This window comes from Patagioenas fasciata, chromosome 10 (genome assembly GCF_037038585.1).
Source record: "Patagioenas fasciata isolate bPatFas1 chromosome 10, bPatFas1.hap1, whole genome shotgun sequence".
Lineage (NCBI taxonomy): Eukaryota > Metazoa > Chordata > Aves > Columbiformes > Columbidae > Patagioenas > Patagioenas fasciata.
In genome coordinates this window covers 11,872,711-11,892,709 of record NC_092529.1, presented here as the reverse complement: position 1 = coordinate 11,892,709, position 19,999 = coordinate 11,872,711, and the positions used below count along the sequence as shown (strand labels likewise).

General features: G+C 40.6%; 2 protein-coding genes and 1 long non-coding RNA gene across 4 annotated transcripts in view; 1 reads left to right on the top strand and 2 right to left on the bottom strand.

Moving 5' to 3' along the window:
• The window catches only part of CACNA1D (calcium voltage-gated channel subunit alpha1 D), a 220,274-nt gene extending 204,669 nt beyond the window's left edge, over positions 1–15,605 (bottom strand). The window contains exon 1 of the mRNA XM_071813160.1: positions 15,467–15,605. Within this exon, the coding sequence (XP_071669261.1) occupies positions 15,467–15,605 (139 nt within the window). The remainder of the gene's footprint in view (positions 1–15,466) is intronic.
• Positions 1,838–5,537, bottom strand: LOC139828699 (uncharacterized). Its single transcript, XR_011740613.1, has 3 exons — positions 5,301–5,537; positions 4,534–4,642; positions 1,838–2,400 (listed from the first exon to the last, which is right to left on the bottom strand). It is a non-coding gene; the product is annotated as an uncharacterized lncRNA (long non-coding RNA).
• DCP1A (decapping mRNA 1A) overlaps positions 10,735–19,999 on the top strand; it is a 33,423-nt gene continuing 24,158 nt past the window's right edge. The window contains exons 1-4 of one of the 2 annotated variants that reach the window (XM_071813164.1): positions 10,735–10,916; positions 11,996–12,036; positions 13,556–13,683; positions 19,886–19,952. In XM_071813164.1, coding sequence (XP_071669265.1) covers positions 10,782–10,916; positions 11,996–12,036; positions 13,556–13,683; positions 19,886–19,952 — 371 coding nt within the window. In that variant the 5' untranslated portion in view covers positions 10,735–10,781. The remainder of the gene's footprint in view (positions 10,917–11,995; positions 12,037–13,555; positions 13,684–19,885; positions 19,953–19,999) is intronic. The other variant, XM_065846019.2, reaches the window with a different exon arrangement.

Below are 19,999 nucleotides of genomic sequence, written 5' to 3'. Positions count from 1 at the left end.
AAAGTGATGGAATATAGACAACGTCTTTATCTTCCTCTCTGATTTTTTGTCAAGGTCATAAAAACCTAATGCGAGTTGGAGTAAGCTTAGTAAGTCTCTCTCTCTGCTCTGCTGACATGATGGTAATAAACAAAATACATTTGTACAGTTACCTTAATTATTATACGTTTATCTTTTTCTTTTCGGAAGTGTTTGACAAAGTGCCCTTGTACTGGCAGCCATGCACACATGGTAAAGCCAGTGTTTCCGTTACTTGCTTTCACTTGCAGTGGATTCCACTTAGTAGGTCTCTCATCATTTAAAAACCAACAAACAGTTATGACCCTTCAAGTCCCTCAGCAGCTGGCACGTTGCCACTAAGCCATGGAGAGCACTTTGCAGAAGTGTGACCATTAAACAAGCACCATGAAGTAGGTTAGGGCTCATAAAATAAATAGTTGAATAAATGTAAAAACCCTGATACTACACAGCAGTCTTTTGGGGATTTTCTAGAGGAGGAAGAATAACAGATTATTGCTCTTTTAACTTCAGCATTCCCCACAGCTGTTTGTAAGCCAACAGCATTGCCCAGCTCTTGTGTCAAAGAAGCTCATGAATCACATAGTGACCCTGAAGTGCTAAATATCAAAAGTTCACAAAGCGTACTTGGCCAGCTCCCCATTACAGCTGGAATTTAAGATCAAGTCAAACAAACAAACAAACAAACAGACAAAAAACCTATAATGGGAGAATCTTACCAAAAGCATATGTCCATGATATTACCGAAGTCACACAGTCCCCTTCCCACACAAACACATAGCAAAGACACGACCTTCTTTGCCTGCTAAGACCTTCCTCCAGCTTGAGCTCCCCTGCCACTCCTGCTGCTCCTGTGAGGACACGCTCACTACTGAGAGCTAAAGCCAAGAGCAGGAGGAGCAGCTCGCTGTCCCCCTCGGTCAGTCCCACACTCCCCTTCCACACACCACAGGTACCCCAACAGCTCTCCCTCTGTGTCCAGCTTCCCTCCCAGACACAACCACTCACAAATTATTCAGGTGACAAGTCCATCCTGAAAATGGAGTCAATCAGAGTATTTCTTAATCCAAAAAAAGGCAACACAAATGCCAGTTTTATCTCGGGGAGAAAACATTTTACAAAGGCGCTTTTTTTTTCTGCTTTTTGGTAACTGGTTTGGAATTTTTTTCCTGTTAGGGTAAACAGTGGACTCTGGTCATTCCTGCCCTGTAGGATAGCTCATCACTTCTGGAACTCAGTCCTCTTTGTGGGCAGGTCTGTCTTGTCATACAACTGTCAAAGCTCCTAAAAACATGCTGTGTCTGACCAACGTCAGGTACACACATGCATATGGGACAGAGGAAAGGCAAACATGGCAAGTTTGACCTGCCCATCACTGGGCAGTTGGGCAGGCATGGGGTTTAGACCTCCAGCTGGACTGGCCAGCTCTGGAAGGCATCACGCCAGAAGGAAAAGCGAGAAGAGATGGGGCCCTTTGGCTGGTTTTGTGTATGTGCATTATTTACACTGCAGCTCTTGCATTCTGTTAAATTTAATTCATTTGAAAATCATATAACTTATATATAATTTAGAAGAGGTAATAACTTTGAAAATGTGAAACAGTCACCATATTGACAGTGACAGTTTTGAGTTTTGAAAGACCCTGTCAGAGCCTGCCATGCAAACTGGTACTCAGGAGGTGTTTAAATAATTATTTGTGATTATTACAATCTACTGGAGAGCTGTTCATCAGCTCTTCAACCACTTACCTGACAAAATGTATCACCCCTACACAAGCTCTTTGGATTCATCATTTCAGTATACTAATTCCACAGAGCAAAAGTAATTTTATTGTGAAATACGACAAGGGAAAAATTACTGTATGAATGCAGAGGATGGTTTCAACAAACAGCGTACTAGTTAGGTCTTTTTCTTCTGAAAACAATCCAGGGTAAGCAATCTAATTTGTAGATTGATCTCTGAAGTTATAATTGTTTTCAAAGTGAAAACTCAGTAAATCCGTACACAGAATTTTGTAGAGAATATTTCAGCAGTTGACTGCCATTTTGCTTTACACACATAACTGCACACAACTCACAGTTAAATAAGATGATAACTGCTTGTGTTCTTACATAATTCCCTACTATCTGACCACTTGTTTTCAAACACCACAGTCAAAGTCCCAAAATTAAAGGTGGCAATTGCACTTCTGTCGCAGCCCTCGAGGCTGCCTGAACTGCAGCAGTTTCCTATGCCAAGCCCTGTGCCATAGTTTGGTTGCAAATTTCCACACCATTGTGTGTTAACGCCTTTGCTTGGAACGCCATTCCTGGGCCATTCTTCGCACATCCTAACCGCAGAGCTCCCCAGAGGATCTCCCGCAGACAGCTTTCTGGTTCTATTCTGAGAAACAACGAGAAAGGAATTCTCCATCAGCCAGAACTTCATTGGTGAAAAGAAGCCAAATAAGAGGTTGGGATCTCATCCAGCTTGTTTACCTAGTCATGATGTAATTGAGCTTCCCTCTTCACCAGTATGGTGACTCCTTGCCACTTTTCTTAGCCTGCCTTCCTCACCCGCTGGGGGAATGCCACCCCATCCCACACCGAGTGGGTCTGCCTCAGCGTTTCAGTTCACAGCAGAAACACGTTACATATACTCGACTGCAACTGTTAGAGGCAGAATTTATCACACAACAGACATTAAATCCACGTGGTTATGTCACTGAATACTCTTGGACACAATACACCCTGGAGGAAGCTGACAAAGCAAAGAGCAAGAGATGCATGTGCCTGCACTAAGAGTTACCCAGTGCTGTGCCTTATCTTTCCGTTTGCAGCCCAGTCCCAGCAGGCAGCTGAGCACCCAGAGAAGGTGTTGGGGGGCAGTGGGGGGCCTGAGGAACCCACCCTACCAGAGCAGAGCCACCCTGAACCTGCTTCTTCAGCAGGACTGCAGCGCTGGGTCAGCAGCAGCTGATGCAGCTGTGCCCGCACCTCCAGACAAGCTCTTGTGGTAGATCAGTGACCATTACTCCTTCTCTGGAGGAGTGAAATACCCTCACAACACCTACTGTTTACATTATTCTTCAAAAAACTGTTTCAATGAAATTTATAACGATGAGTAAATACATTGCACTCATTTTATGTCTGGGAAAACTAAGGTACAGAGAGCTGAAGTGGTTTAATAACCAATGAAATGAATGCAAGTTCACCAATCCCCATTCCTCTTGACACTGTACAACCTAAAAAGCATGAAAAGCAGCCCAAATCACCCAGCTACATTGTATTACATTGTATTTGTTCTCAGTCAGGTCTGAAAAGCTCTAGATGATATTTATTCTCAGAATTGTATTGCATCTCCTTCATTAGTACTGTGCCACCTCAGGAAAAGCCTATTGAAAATACACATTTGGTCATAAACAATTTATCAAACCTATTTTAAAGATGATTGCTCTGATATGCATATTTTGCAAGAGGACCGGCTAAATATATTTAAAAGGAATTCTAACTTGCTATTTTACAGCAAGGCTGCAGAGATAAAGCAGCATATAAATGCACATTATAAAATGTATATGACAGTCTCCATATTTAAGGGTTTAGATACAGAGAGGCATCAAAAGTGGCTTGGGATACAAAAGGATGCTTACAAGAAAACAAAAATGTAAGCACACAATAATGCCATAAAAACAGTCACAGTATGTTTAAGGTAGATGACTGAATAATTAAAAATTGGCTGAGTTTAAAAGTGACATGATTCTACTAAAGTAGCTTTCTCAAGGCTCAAGGTATCTACCACTGATGCACAATTATTCCTGATATATTTATCAGTTTTGTACACAGCAGATTCTTGCTAATCTAATTGTAAATTTTTTGGTCTGTGCAGTCTATAGTCTGTACAAGAAGACTCAGGAGAACAGGCTACTCTTCCTTGTGATTGTAATTGCATATTGCTTTTCCTAATGTTAATATACCAATAAAACAGAAACTACATGTAAAATTATACAAGCAATAGGGAATCCCTGATGGTTCACCTTTGCTTCTGCAATATTTTGCCACAATGGAGATTCGCAATAGAGTTCATTTTCAGTAGTGAAATTAGTACAGTTCTAATACACTCAGCAGCAGGCCTTGTATCTACTGTTGAATAAAATATGACTAAACTGGCTAAAATGTATGTTCAAAGCCCTATATATTACATAAAGTATATGAATCAATAAAAGCCAGGCTGTACACCTACGTCTAAAGTACTTACCGATGCTGCGATCACGGAAAGGTTTGTATTCAAAAATAAGAAGCACTTAAATTTTTGGACAAATTTGTCAGAACGAAAACATTACTGGATATTTTTGAAAAATGCAGAGTCCAGGAATAATGTTTTCTCTGTAGTTCTGATCGATGTCAATGATAAACTTTCCCTTTACTCTGTTCAGTGACAGATAATAACTAAGGGTGAACATGACATAATTTCTGAACCAAACCTCTGTGCTCCAGTTTAAAAAAAAGTTAGTTTTACCTGTCTAATTTCACTACCTACCTTCATCAGAGAGGAGCTGTCATATTTTGATGCAAATTCCAGCAATTTACATGTTTCAAGCTGGCAGGCAATGTCTTCCTAGAAAAAACTGCCACCCTTCCACAATCCCCTGTGAAACGGCAAACCAGGTTAGAAAGACAGAGGAGATTGGATTACATGTCTGCACCAGATCATTGTTTCTAGGAGATAATCCATAAATGATTAATCCTTCTAATGTTCTTGAGCAATGCAAGGAGGGCTGCCTGTGACCTATTTCAACCTCTGGCACTGTTGTTGTGGGAACAGCTTTACTGTATAAATCGAATTGAGTATTTTCATTCTCTTGGTTTTATTAAATTGTAAGTGTAATTGAATGTCTTTTATTTGTTCAACGTCTTTTTAGCATCTCTTAGGAAGAACATAACTGTTGGTAATACTCCTGTCCAAAATGGTAGTGAACACATAAATGGCTAGATGGGGTTTTTTAATGTCATTTTCCTTGTGCTTTATTAAATGATGTTATTTCAGTAATTAACTGTTGCTTTTAATGCTTCCTGCTTCACATTTTCTATAACATTTTACCAGTTGCACAAGGGGAAAAAAAAAGTCATCCCTTCCTTTTATAGAATCCTGACTGCAACTATTACATGACAAGATGAGACCAATGCAATTTATAGTTAAATTCAGATTTCAGTATTGCAATATCTGAAAAACTCAGAAACTCTATAAAGTAGTTATGTATTATTTCTATTTTAAGTACAGCACAGAAATAGGAAACAATTCCATACTTAGAGCCGGGTAAGTCAGCAGACCCAGAACTCTTTTCCTATATCTTGTCACTTCAATGTGATGATCCTTCAAAATGAGGAGCTGCTTTATACACCAACCTATCCCACGGACTTTAATTGTTTAGATGACCCCTGCTTTGTATCCATCCGAACTGTATTTGCAGATGTAGTCACACACAACAAAAAACCAGAAACCGTCAGCCTCGGTGTGAAGCACTGTGGAAACACATGGTTGAATTATTTCATAATTCTGACTTGAACAACTGACTTGACAGAAGTGAAGGGGTACCGCTCTCCTGAGAAAGGTTGGAGAGAAAAGACACAATAGCAAAATGGAATAATTGTATTAACTAAAAGGCTCTGCACAGAGGCAAGAACAAGTATGTAACGATCATCCCTGACAGATTGCATCATCTGAACCTAAAAAACAACAGGGAAGGAGACACCATAACATCCTTCAGTAACCTGTTATGCTGCTTAACAACTCCTACTGATCGAGATTGGTAGGATCCAGCCTCATTACTTTTGCTGTACATTAACCTAATTTATTTTTGTCCTTTTGCCAGTAAGCATGGAGAACTGATTTCTGTAAAACACCCTTTTACACATCAAATGTATAAAGTGCCAAGTTATTTTTTAAGTTTTCTCCTCTTTTCACCCAGAAACCTAATAATTTACTTTGGTTTGTCTTGCAAGGCACGTGTTCTAATACCTCTGCCATTCCTCTAGCTTTTCCTCCGCAATCTCCTCACTTTGTCTGTGATGCCTTTTTAGTGTTATCACTCAAGCAGGACACTACGAATTGTCAAATTTATCATGGAATTAACTACTAAAAATCCAAGGAAAGGATATTAGTGGTGGGATTTTATCCCAGTGTCAATCAGTAAGTGTTTTATCAAGTTTAGTTTTGTAGCCGGGGAAGAAAGATAAAAGGAAACTGATTTGGTGACCAACAGATACTGCAGAGTATCCACATTTTAAAAACTCTCAGGTAAAGGGGTAAATTTTTCCTGCCCTATAGCACTGTAATGTATAACAATTCAGAAAACTTTCCATCTAAGGGTGGAAAAGATTTTTTCACAGCTCAAAATAAATATCTGTCACCATGAATATGCACCAAGGTACCTGTGGATGCAGCATTTGTGCAGAAAGAGTACACTGCAAGTGGGAAGACCTGTGAAAGGCTTGTGATTCACGCAGCACTCCTGAAGAGCAGAATAATTGCCAGGAAATGTAACTTTCTTTAAGTACATAATATGGTATAAACTGCTGTTGAGTAGCATGCAAGGCCATTTCTGTGCTAATCCTCAAAAGCTGAGAATTTTACAAATCTTGTTTACAAAGAGATGGGTAATAATCTCCAAGTGTTGCAGTTTTCCGTTATCTTTTATCTGCCTGGAGAATCACCACAGGAAGGATATTTGTACAGTGAGGTACAGCAAGGAGACCGAATATCAGGAACTATCAGCCTCAGCAACAGCAAATAGCAAATGTACAATCACAGCAGAGCAAAGAACACAACTGAAGTAAACACTGTAATAAATAACAAGTAAATAAAATGCTCAGGTAATGGCTCCTGTGAAATAAAATGGCAATTCTTGCAAAATTCTAGCATTCCCCCACCCCTTGTTTTAACCACTTTAAAGTAATAGAGAAATTTGTGTCTCTCACAAAAAAAAAAAAAAAAAAACAAACCAAACAACAGGCTAAACATTTGCAAGCTTGCTCAGAGAATTAAAATGCTAAATAAAAGTTAATGAAATCATTGATTAAGAAAGTTAACATCAGGACAATTTGCCCTAGCTAGGACTAAGCCCAAATAAACAATCTGTAGAATTACTGCCATTAAGACTGAAATTTAAGGTACAGATAATAATGCAATTATTAATCAATAGCCCAGGAATTGCCTGCTATTACAATTCAATGGAAAACATTTGTAAGCAAACCAATAAAAACTGTGTCATTTGCAAAATATTTCATGAAACCAGAAATTTCTGGCAATTGTTTCAAGTGAAAAACAGCAGAGAGATAATATGAGCTTGATGAGTCACTCAGATTTGCTGGACTCCACTGGACCCTAATTCAGCTTCCAGTAATAACAGAAAATGCACTGACTGGGAACACTTACTGCACTTCTCCATCATCTTAACAGCAGCAATATATATTTCCTGATGATATTCAGCTAACAAGGGAGAAACAAAGGGACTGCAGACTGTATGAAGTCTGAAAGGAGTGACTCCAGCCCAAATAAGCTTTGGGAATACATAAGTAATCTGCTGTGTGATAAACAAGAGCCAGAAGAAGAGTTTGTATAATGTAACTGCAAACAGCAGAGCAGACATCAATGGAGAGACCCAGCCACGCTGTCACAGGCAACCAAAGGTGTAAAAGAGGGCCTTTGTTATTTCACCTACCTTAACATTAACAATAGCACTTGGGGTAATAAATCATCATATTCTGTCCTCTAAAACCTCAGCTGAATAACTGAAATATAGAACATAATATTCTCTTCACTTGTTGCAACACAAATGGAACCTGTCCCACCCACAGAGAAAACACCCAAAGGGCATTATGTCCATCATCTCACCGCTGCCTGGTTCACTGCAAGAGTCAGCAGAGAGTGACAGCGGAACATTCCCCAGCAGTAACTGCTGCACAGCTTCAAGGGAGAATGAAGAGATTTCCAATATGCAATAAGCACAGAACAAGCCCGAATGGATACAACTGATATTTCAGTTTACGCTGAGGTCACAGCTTGAGTCTAAGTACACTACACACTTTGGTGTACTTCAAGGTTGAGGAAGCAGATGGCAGGCCATATGACTCATTTCTGGTAGAAAATATTTTATTCCAAGGCAAAAACAGTGAAGAAGGGCAGGGAGAATAAATTCACTAAAACGCAGAACTGGAATTAGCAGATGAAGAAGGAAAACAATCCATAACCAGAAACCACTGCTTCTCTTTTTTATCAGTTCTACTCATATTTCACTTTTAATTCAAGATGAAGCCAAGGAGTTCTCACACTTGAGAAGATCTCACACAGCAGCAGGCTGCCCTTTGCTAAGTAGTTTTTTACTTTGAAAGATACCTTTAACAGTAATCTTGCAGAAAGGAGCATTTTGGATCAGATGTTTAAGATGCCATTTAAAACCAGCTCTAAAAAGCTTTTTGTCATTTTCTTTATGCTTCATTTGAGCCCTTAGAATGTTGATTGTCTCTTTATGAAATATTGCTTTCAAACATAAACTTGTGCATACTATCTTTCCCTAATATAAAGTGTTACCGAATACTGAGACATTTTACATTAAAGCATTTTTACATCATAATAATAGTCATTGTTTGCCCTTGATGGAAAGTTTTGTGTACTTAACTAACAGGATGAGGGAAAACCCAGATTTTATGGATTAGATTGGGCCCTGCTGCAGTAAAACCATTAGAAGGGGATGGAAGATTTATGGAGCTCTGAGACATTTTGTATGATTTTTCTTTTTTTTTTTTAACTAGTGCTTAGGTCTTGGGATTCAGGGGTGAGTTACTGGGATAAAGTACACTAGGGTGTTGTGTCCAGATTACTTTTTTTTTTTTTCTGAGAAATTAGTTTTTGCTTTATACTACAACTGTTTGACATCAAAACAGGGAAATTAATGTTATTTCAAAAAAGCTTTAGTTTTCTAATTTTTAAAAATTATATTATGCTGGAACGTGATATTTCCACTGCTTGTCAGAAAGACTTTTTGTGGAAACACACAACTGCTGGATCCTTGCTTATAGCTTGTGTACCAAATATCTGCCATCATGAGAGAGGATTCTACTGGAAAACGGTATTAGAATCAGAAATATGTCCAGAAGAACATGACCTGTGGCAATACAGAGCTTAGCATAATTTCTCAGACAGGTCAGACACTTGCCACAAACATGGCTTTGTTTAGAAATTTACAACCCTGTTTTTTCCTGTCAGGTTGCACAAAACACTACATAGTTGAATCTCATTGATCTTATCTTGGACGTCATTCGGGCCTTGGTCCTAATAAATATTCTATACTTTCCTATTCCTAAAATCCACTAATCATTAAAAAAAAAAACATAGGAACAAAGCGCAGTGCACTGCATGCTACCTTGTCCCTGTTCCCGCAAACTTACATATATACTACATAGGACAGTTCGTATTTTTACAGTACCTGAGAAAAATGAAGTATTTAATTCTAAAATTCTTTTAAAATACTGAAAATTCTATGTCCCACTGTAGACTGAGTAATATTGAGATACGAGATACTGACAAACACATGAACAAACAGCATCACCTCCAAAGCAGTGGAAGATAATTCCTCCAGCCTGTGACCCAGGTCATCGCACTTCATTTGCCAGCCTGCAGTAAACTCAGAAGCCTTTGTATAACTGAAGCCAGTAAATAAATAATACAAATAATGACCTTTTAAAGCGTAAACAATACACAGAATACACGGATCTTTAGCTTAATTTGTTTCATGGAAACGAAGAAGCTATTTCTCTTCATTACACAGCCAGATCTGGAGACACGAGTTGGAAGAAGTCAAATCAAAATCTCACACAACATGCTCCAGAGGACTCAGTACAGGGAGCGGAGATGGGGAGGTGGCTGACAGGATGGATCCCTTCAACAAAGGACTGAAAGTCCTGACCTCACAGCGTTATTGGAGCTGAACCGGAGCGACACCATGTCTGGCAGAGCCCTCCTGGATGGAGCCACAGCCGGGGAGGCGGAGGCGGCAGGGCAGGAGCACAGCTCTGCCGGGCAGGGCACGGACACGGTCGGTGGCTTTGGGCACTCGGCAGCGGGGCAGCATGGAGGTCACCGCTCTGCTGTGCCAGCTCCGACACGGGAGCCTGGCCGAGCCCTGCAGCTGCTGGAGGCACAGCCCCGCAGAGCCCACCGCCCGCTCCGCCCGTGCCCGGCGGCACCAGGGGACACAACCCAGCCCGGGGGACACAACCCAGCCCAGGGACACAACCCAGCCCGGCGGACACAACCCAGCCCGGCGGACACATGTCGAGCTGAGCCCCTTGAAGTCAGTTTTCCGCCCAGCCGCTGACCTGTGGCTCACACCCCGGTGCCACAAGCCACTAACCCCTCTGCAGCGGCGGTGTGTGATGCCCAACCCCACGCGTGTCGGCAAGGGCTGGGGGCTGCCTTGCGCACGGCCGGTACCCAAACTCCACGGCGCAGCAAGACCCCGGCAGCCTCTGCCACAGGGCGGCCTCGGGAGCCGCGAGGTGGGGGAGAGAGGAGCCCCCCGGCCCGGGGAGGACGCTCCGTGTCCCGAGGGGGCGGGGACGCTCTCGCTGTCCCGGGCTGGCGGGGCCGGCAGCTGCCGTGGCGCGGAACTGCCGGGCGGAACGACAGGCACGGGGCTCGGCGTTCCGGCCGGCGGCGGGGACGGGCGCGCCGGTGACACCGCGCGGCTGGTTCTTGCCCTCCCCCGCGAGTGGCTGCCGGGAGCCAAGATGGAGGCGGTGAGCAGAGCGGGGCAGGAGATCAGCCTGGCGGCCCTCAAGCAGCACGACCCGTACATCACCAGCATCGCCGACGTGACCGGCCAGGTAGCGCTCTACAGCTTCAGCCCGAAGGCCAACGAGTGGGTAAGTCCGGGGGAGCGGGTCCAGCTCTCCGCACGGCCGGGCCGGGGGACGGTGGCGGCGCGGTCCCGAGCGGGGCGTTCGCGGGCGCTGGCTGTGGCGGGGCCGGGGCTGCGGTCACCCGTGCCCTCGGCCCAGCAGCTGCCTGGCCCGGCGCCTCCGCAGGGGCTGCTCTCGGCCAAGGGGCAGTTTGGGGGTCGGGTCCCTTCCCCCCGCGGGGGTGTCGGCCCCAAGGGCGCTGGTCCCGGCGGAGCGGCGAGCGGGGCCGAGCCTGGGCCTGGCCCGGGCCCGGGCCCCGAGGCCACCGGCACCTGCGCGGGGAACCCGCGACCGGGCAGCTCAGGGGATCGAGGTTTCTTGTGCTCTTGGTGGCCGTTGCTGGGTTAGCTTTTTTTTTTTTTTTTGGTACGTTGTAATTTGTTGTTGTTGCTCATGCGTGTTGAAAAGAGCCCTAATTCAGGAAGAGCAGCATTTGAGAAATGTTAGTGTTTGTTGTTGCATTAAACCAGTTTTTGCTTGACCACCGGTTTAGTCACAAAACTATGAAAACAGAAATATGTGGAACTTCGTGCTGTCTTATGCAGTGCTGGAACCGTACTCAGCTTTCTGTGCTTGTGGGTCAGAAGTGTGTGGTAAAGGGTCCTTTGAAAACAGAACTATGAAGCAGAGCCGTGGTCCGTAGTTATGTAGTTTTGTCATAGCCATCATTTAAATAACAACTGTGGAAGGTAATCTGTCTGATATTTCTGGACAGATGGATTGTCTGTATTTAAAATACGGAGCTGTGAGAAAGGTGTGCAGCTCTGACGGGTCAGGCTCAGCATAGGAAAGTTGTAGAATATTGCAAATCACATCATCAGATTGCTAGCACAAACAAAATCTTCTGGAAATGGGTTTAATTGCCTGATCTTACTAAGAAGAAACAGGTAGTTTCTGAAAATAATATATCATTTTTAGTCCTATGGTGTCAAACCTTGTGGAAATATCAGGATATTGCAAATCTCTGTAATTAAAATGCTACGCAAAAGCTACATAGCTCTGTGAACAAGCATACCATTAAATGCAATTGCTGTCTTTTATAGGAGAAAACCGACATAGAAGGGACCTTATTTGTGTACAAAAGGTAAGGTGTTATTTCTGGGTTTTTTTCTTTTTCCTTCCTTAAGAAAATTAACCTCAGGTGGCTTCATGTGTAGCTTTCATACTAGATTTACTGCATCTAGTAAACTACTTATTTGTCCAGCTATTTACATCTGTACATTCATTTGAAAAGAATAGACTCTGCACGTAGGTGAATACCTCTATCAAAAGCACCTGCCATTTCCCAACAGTTTTGCAAATGGACAAAGTCTCCTAAAAGCTTTCTGTGAAAGAAATTTCCAATTATACAGGATGGAAGAAAGGGGTGGGAGAGGAGAATCAGCACATGAAACCAATCCTGGATTTAAGTTTTAGATTGCAGGCAAATAAAAAGTCTAACAATGAAATAATACTCTTTTGAATGTAAGAAATAAAAATAATGCAGACTTAACCCATCTTGTTATAGACTGTTATAGACTAGGTCATTGCAACATTTTATCCTGGCTCTGTGAAGGGATACTAGTGTCTGGTTCCTATCTAATTTGGTTTAGCTCCAGTCTTGGAAATAGTGTAAGGAAGCCAATCAAACTGAAAAACAGAAACCTAAGCAAAAAGTTTCATTGCGACTAGCCGATTATTTTAAATAAGTTCTGTTAGGTGCATTAAAAGACTTGTGATGGTAAGGATTGTTTGCCCCCACATTAGAAGCTCTTGAGAGATTTTTGTTGTTGATCATTCAGTAAAAGTGGTGTCATCGTGACAGAAATCGTGACACTTACTAGCTAATTATATCTGATTTTTACCCTGTGTTTGCCATGCTGCTGTGTTGATTATATGATTGCTCACAGGCACAGATGAGCATGCCAATGTGAGATCCATGCAGCAAGAGAAAACAGATCTAAAACTGTCTTGAACTTCCAGTGCTTGCTAGCTTGATATTGTCTTTTTTTACCTGGTGTATAGCAAAAATCTAGATGATAAAAAATTGTTTCACCAAACAATGCAATTCTGAGTAAATTAATATCTACTTAGAGGACACTGGGTTAAGTCTTTATTTTGAGAGTCTCCCTTTAGGAAGAAATTACTGCTTCTGGTTCCCTTTTAAGTGTATTTCACGTTATTTAAGATAACAGCTTTTTTAATTGTTGTACCTGTTCACAGTAAGTGGTTTGTTTTTTCTCCTCTAATAAAAGACTCTGAAATGCCACAATGCTATCTTATGTGAAGTATGGAGTACACTTGCATTGTAATCCTGGACCTGCCCTGGTATTTTTGAGTAGATCTGGGATTTTTTTGGTGGCGTATCTTTGATTCAGCAGTTTAGCAGTGTAGTACTCTAATGTTAATCCTAATTCTACTTGTAGGCAAGTGTAGTTCTAAACTAAAATTAGTTGGCATGCCAAGAGATGGCATAGAAGAACAACTATTAGAACTTGGCAACTGCTAAAACTTCAGCTAATAAAGCAATGGAGATTTGAGGGTTAATTCATAACTCTATTTCAGAAAGTTGTATATGTTGATCAAGGTATTAATCCTTGTCTTTGTGTTAATTGAAACAATAGGTCAGCTTCTCCTTATCATGGTTTTACGATAGTGAATCGACTGAACATGCACAACCTGGTTGAACCAGTAAATAAAGATTTGGAGTTTCAGCTCCATGAACCTTTTCTTCTCTACAGAAATGCTAGCTGTGAGTATAACTTTCTTTAATCTGTATAAACTTCATGTTTTCTTTTATAACCTCAACCACTTCTGATTACTGTGATGTCTGTTTCAAGTATAATGTAATGGGCCAGATTCCAATGAAATATCTGATGTTTTCTCTCGACTGTGCCAGAATTACATAGCTGTGGTATTATATTTTGATGACCACCTGCTTTCAGTAGAAAGAGAGTATACTAACAAAGTTAAATATTTCTTAAAGAGTTGTTTTTTATATTGTGCTTGAGGAAATCTACTGTGACCATTAGAAACTCTTGGGAATACATTACCCTGCTAAGACTAGGTCGGCTCCTCCACCATCTGCATGAGGAAGTTATCATGAATGCACTGGAGGAACCTCCTGGACTGTGGCTGGCTGGCTGAATGGTCCTTCCAGCAAACATCAGGGGAGTTAAAATCCCCCACAACAACCAGGGCCTGTGACTGTGAGGCCACTCTCAGCTGCCCATAGAAGGCCTCATCAACTTCCTCAGCCTGATCTGGTGGCCTGTAATAGACACCTACAACAGTATCACCCCTGCCAGCCTGCCCCTTGATCCTGACCCATACACTCTCAACTCACTCCTCATCCGCTCCTGGGCAGAATTTAATACATTGTAGTTGCTCTCTCGTATAGAGAGCAACTCCACCACCACACCTGGCTGGCCTGTCTTTCCTGAAAAGGGCGTAGCCATCCATGACCACATTCCAGTCATGTGAACTGTCCCACCGTGTTTCTGTAGTTGCCACCAGATCATAATCTCCCGACCGAACATAGGATTCTAACTCCTTCTGCTTATTCCTCATGCTGCGTGCATTGGTGTACAGGCATTTCAGGGAGTTTTCCCCCCTTTTCACAGGGTGGGATATGAAGGAGTCTTTCACTGGTATTCTGGGAGGAGATTAGACCAAGTGATACACTACCTTTCTTATATCTACCTTATGTGGTGTTCAGCAAGTGAAATATAAGACATTTGGGTCAATTCATTATTTGTTATTCTGGTTAGATGTAAGACATGTTGAGGGTTTGTTGGTTTTTGTTTGGTTTTTTTTTTTTCTTCCCTGAGAAGTGATACCTTTCTAATATTTTAGCTCTTAATGGGGAAGTCTTTTCAACTCCAGACTGTCTAGCTACATAATATGGTTCAAGCCCCAAAATAATACTTAAAGCTCAAATTTTGAGAAAGGTTGCCTGCTTCAAAAGTTTTATATAATGCTGTCTGAAAACTTAAAGCATTTTTTCATGAGGCATCAGATCCTAAAGCAAATATGGCAGGGGATGTGACCAGGATGCTATGAGACATTGCAGCAGTTACAGTGGTAAATAGAAAAAATAGGTATTCTACTTTTCATTGTTAGAGAGAATTAAAAAGAGCAAATATCTCCAAATGTGAGCAAATCAAGAAATTAAATCCAACAACTTCTTTTCATTTTGGTAATGTAACATATCTTCAATTTAGAATTCCTTTTAAAAGGAATTTTTTTAGATTATGCTTCATACTTAATCTATTTATTATTGCTTAATATGAAGTATGCATTGCCTATTTCTTTAGTGAACCTAAGCTTGTTTCCTTTTGTCTGTACTTTGTGAAAAGTATGTTAAACTTTATTTAAAAACACACAAACAGTTACTGCCAGTAACAATAACAATAGTCCAATCTGAGAGATTTCAGTACTTTCAATCTGTAATGTGAGAATTTGGAGCTGATAGTTGATAGTTTGCTTAATAACAGAGGAAAATTAATCAAAGTTTTAAACAATTGACAACTTACCTCTTAAAGTCTGAAAGAAGTATTCTTCTAAGCCTTTCTCGTTTATAACTTTCCCTCTGTATCGGTGGTGTTGGTCTTGATTAAAAGGCTTTTTAATCCAAGCTAGTTCACTTGGGAGGTCAGGCAGGTTGATTTCCATGGCGCTGAAAAGGCAGATGCTAAGCATAAAACTTGGGCATTAAAATAAATTGTTCTTGTTTGGTATGGGGCTTTTTGTTTTGTTTTGGTTTTTGGTTTTTTTTTTTCTTGCTGGCTTCCTATTCCTCTCCAAGGGTAAGAGTTAGTAAAACAAAAGTAATGGGTTTTGGAGAGGTTTATATATTTAAGGGAAAACTCAGTTACAAAGTGCTGTCTTCTCGGCTCTTTGTATTGTCGTTAATTAAACAAACTTGTATTCAGAATAGCAAAAGCAAAATGAATTGCGTTATTTCAAATGTCTTAAAATTCTTTGAAAAAGCTCCTGAGTGGTGTCAAAACAAGGCATCTTTGCTGGTAGGGAAAGTTTGTCATTATCACCTTTGTTCCCAGCTGGCAGTGCATTAAGTACAAGGTATCTCTGATGCTGAATGGCTTTCCAGCAAGTGCATTAACCCAGTGGTTTAGTCGGAGATAAGAAAGGAGCCTGTTCTTGGTACCTTTATAGCAGAAGAAGCATGAAAGCCAGGGGGAGGGGAGGAATAATTGAAAGCTGTTAACTTCTAAAAATACTTGTTTGACCTGAAAGATGGCACTCTAACTGGAAGGGCTTTTCCCCTCTGGTTCAGTGTTACAAAGTAGTAATCCCTCTCATTCCACATTATAGTTTGTGCGATGGCAGTTCGTTAAAGTGTTCCTGATCTTGGATGCTCTTTGTCATGTACTGAATTACTCCAGTGCAACTGCTTGTGGGATTGTGCTGTGAACTGTATTTGTGAAATAGCTTTAGATATTCAAAACAATAAGGAAAAGGAGGAATTTTATTTTTTTTTGTTAGTTCTAATGATCTATAATCTGTGGCAGGCTAATATTTAAATTTAGGAAAATAAGAATAGTGAATCTCGGTGAAGAAGAAATTAGAGCAGAGTGACTGAGAAGAGGTGGAATTTCAGCTAACCTCGCTACTGGAAGAAATAGGAGCTCTGAGAGGTTGCTTCATGTGCTTATTGCTTTATCCTTTAAACTCCATTTGAACTCTAAAATGATGCATATATCATATGCAAATGTTACATATATGTGCTTTTCTTTATGGGAGTGAGATTGGGTTGATTTCTATTATTACCTTATAGAATGGGTTTCAAAGTACGAGTCTTTTCTTTCCAGAGAGTTTGAATGGTTACTGTGTCCAGTTGATCTACATCATTGTATAGCAAAATCTAAATTGGAAGTATAAAATAAAACCTTCTTCTGTCAGCTATTCCAACTAGTTAAAGTGACTTTTAAACAGATCATCTTTTCGTATGAGATGAAGCTATATCTGCACAAATGGCTAAGTTGCAAAAGGCAAGAGAGTAGTGATGTCTGGAATCTCTGCAGCTGGCACTGTGGAATGGTCCTGTGGACACTTCTGGCTATACTTTCAGGAACATTTTAACAGTTTGGCTGTACTGTGCTGCCCCCTGCTTCAGGTCCCTGCCCTCTCTTGTGTGAGCTGGCAGATTTGTGAAGCTGATGCACAAACAACGTTAAGGAGCTGGTCTGAACTAAAATGTATCCAGATGCCGTAAGGGACAGGAGTGAATTAGGGTAGAATGAGTTAATGGCAGAGTGGTGGGAATGAATAGAAGTGTGGTGGCACTGCTGCCTTCTGCTTACTTAAAGTGGAAACTGAAGTGAAACTACAGCTTTGGGATGCAACTTCATTTTATGTTGCCAAAGAGTAAGGCTTCTGTCTCACTGTGGCACTTTGCTATCCTCACTCTTAAGTCAGATCTACTGATTAGGCAGTGTTGGAACTGTAACTGCCTGCCCCATGAAGCAATCTGAGCACAATGGAGAAGACCAAGACCTTCCTTTTGGTGTCATTTGGCTACTAGATGTGAGCGGGAAGACTTCCATGATGCTCTTGTTTTCTCGAAACAAAAAAACTACGTATGTCAGAATGTAAATGAAGATAACTGATGACTTCTTCTAATTTTATGAAATCTGATTTTTCTGTGAAATGGGTTATTCCTGACTTTGTGTGTGCCAAAATGCAGTGTGAATGTAGCTGAAACTTATTGCTCATGATGATTACAAACTACTCCTACTTGATTGCTAAAGATTCTGCCCAACATTCAGCATAGAAAAGCTGGATGAAAAGAATGTTCATAGTTGAAGTTGCCTGCATGTACGAAATGTGGGACACACACACTTCTGGGGCAAGGGAGCTGAACTGATAGTACAAACGAGTCCTCTTTTGAAAAGAGGAAGGTAAACATTCCAGCCGCTTGGCCCATATGTGATATTAACGCGCAAGTTTAGTTGTTCATAATCTGCTTTACATCTTTGTAATACTGATAATGTTTTGAAGTGATTCCTTGTGATTGCTTGCCAGTAGTACAAAGTGGGAAAAAAGCCTGATAGTCTGTACAGCAAAGATTTGGATCTACTTCTGGTCTTGTTTAGGCCTGTTTCTGGTAGGATTGAGTGTGACTTTTATCATTTGTCCCAGTAAGATATCATTACAGGTTCCTTATCTTCATTTCTTCATCAAGTATGCTTTTATTCCTTTGGCAGTTTGTCTGATAATGGAGTCAGGAAAGGAGCTTTTCTTTAGTGTTAAAATATGCTACATGGCTAAAGAAGTGGCTCATACTGGAAACACTTTCAGTTCTCTTTGAAATCCAGTTGTATTAAACTGTAAATATTAACAAATATTTCATAGACATTGGCTACATGTATGAAATGTGGGGATTTTTAATTGGCTTATGTCTTTTGTAAGAAGAAAGTTCCTTGAATTATGCTGTATTGATTTCTTTATGACTTGAAAAGCTTTGTTGTCTATTACTTAAGCTGTAACTTCTAAAGAAACAAACACCCAAAAGAATATAGTTGTTATTTAATGTAATAAAGAAACAAAAAGAAGCCAAGTAGAACTTCACATTTTTCTTAGGAGATATTGCTATAGAAATGAGGTGTGGGCATGACTTTTTGAGGGTTTGGTCCAACATTGTGTGCCTAAGAGAACTGGAAGGTCTAGAAAAAAAAACATTTGTTAAATAATTGCCCTGTTCGTCATGGCTTGAAATAATCTTGAGTGGACTTCGGTTGAGATTTTTTGAGTGTTTTGGGGAGGGGAAAAAAAAGCGGGGTGGAGGATTTCACTTTGAAATAAAAATCTACATTGAGCTGGAAGAGGCTGTGTATTTTTTTAAAAACATTCCTTCACTTTAAGTCATTTTTATAATCAGTGATTTCAAGTTTCTAAAAACATTGGAATGAACTCCAGTATAAAGATGAGGTTTTAAAAGCTAAAAGTGGTTTGTTTTTTTTTTTTCAGAAATGAAAATATTTTAATTGTAACATGCATAAGGTTTAAAGTAAGATTTAAAATAACCTGCTTTGTGGGTTGGGTTAAATATAAAAAGAGTTTGGCAGATTTGTTGTGTTGGCACAGCTGTGGAGGAGTTGGGGTTAAAAACGGCCTCTTTGAAGCGGGGTTGCTGGTGAAGAAATAGTCCATGGCCCCCCTGACAAAGTTGCTGCCTGTGACGGAATATCTTTCCGCTCAGTGATCGGACTCCAACTCTGCCAACTTTCAGTGGAATTTTACTTATTCCAAAAGCCAGAATGGGGCTTAGTGTCTTGCTGAGCTGGAAACCTTTGGCCCTCCTTGCTTGTCCTTGATACCTTCTGGAATTCTATGATTTTATGAAAGAGTGGGGTTCGCTATCAACCTCGTTTTAAGTGGCTCCATGGATGTGACAGTATGGTTGGAGCTTGGGTACCATTTTCTCCCTATACAATTTCTTCTCTTACAAAAAGAATTTGGAGGGAGACCCTGCCAGAGGACTGTCATACTGTAACTCAAACTTTAATATTTTTGATCTTCAAAAATTGACAAATTTAAAAATAAGTGTTTGGGGAAAAAAAAAAAGGCATATTCTTTAGCCTAATTTAAGTGGTAAAGTCAGTAATTCAAAACAGAAGGTTTCAACTGTAGTGAGAAGGCATCTGGTAGTCAAAACTTCATTTTCCTGCCACTTTTATTTACAAACAGTATCAACATTTTGTAGCTCTTGTATTTAATCTGACTGAAGTTGTATTTGTGTTTGCATGTGCTATTTCTGATCACTTTATAAATAGTGTCACACACAGCATATTTGAGTGGAAATTGACAGCAATTCATATGTTGCAGATCTAATGAACTGCTATTTTTTACCTTTTTCCTATTGATTTGATTTCTTTTTTTTAAAAAAAAAAACCTTTGTCTTACGCTTGCCCTTTTTTTTTATTTTCAAGTGTCAATTTACAGTATCTGGTTTTACGACAAGAATGACTGTCATCGAATAGCAAAACTCATGGCTAAGTAAGTACTGTGGTCTTTTTATTCTGTAATTCTTTTACACATTACAG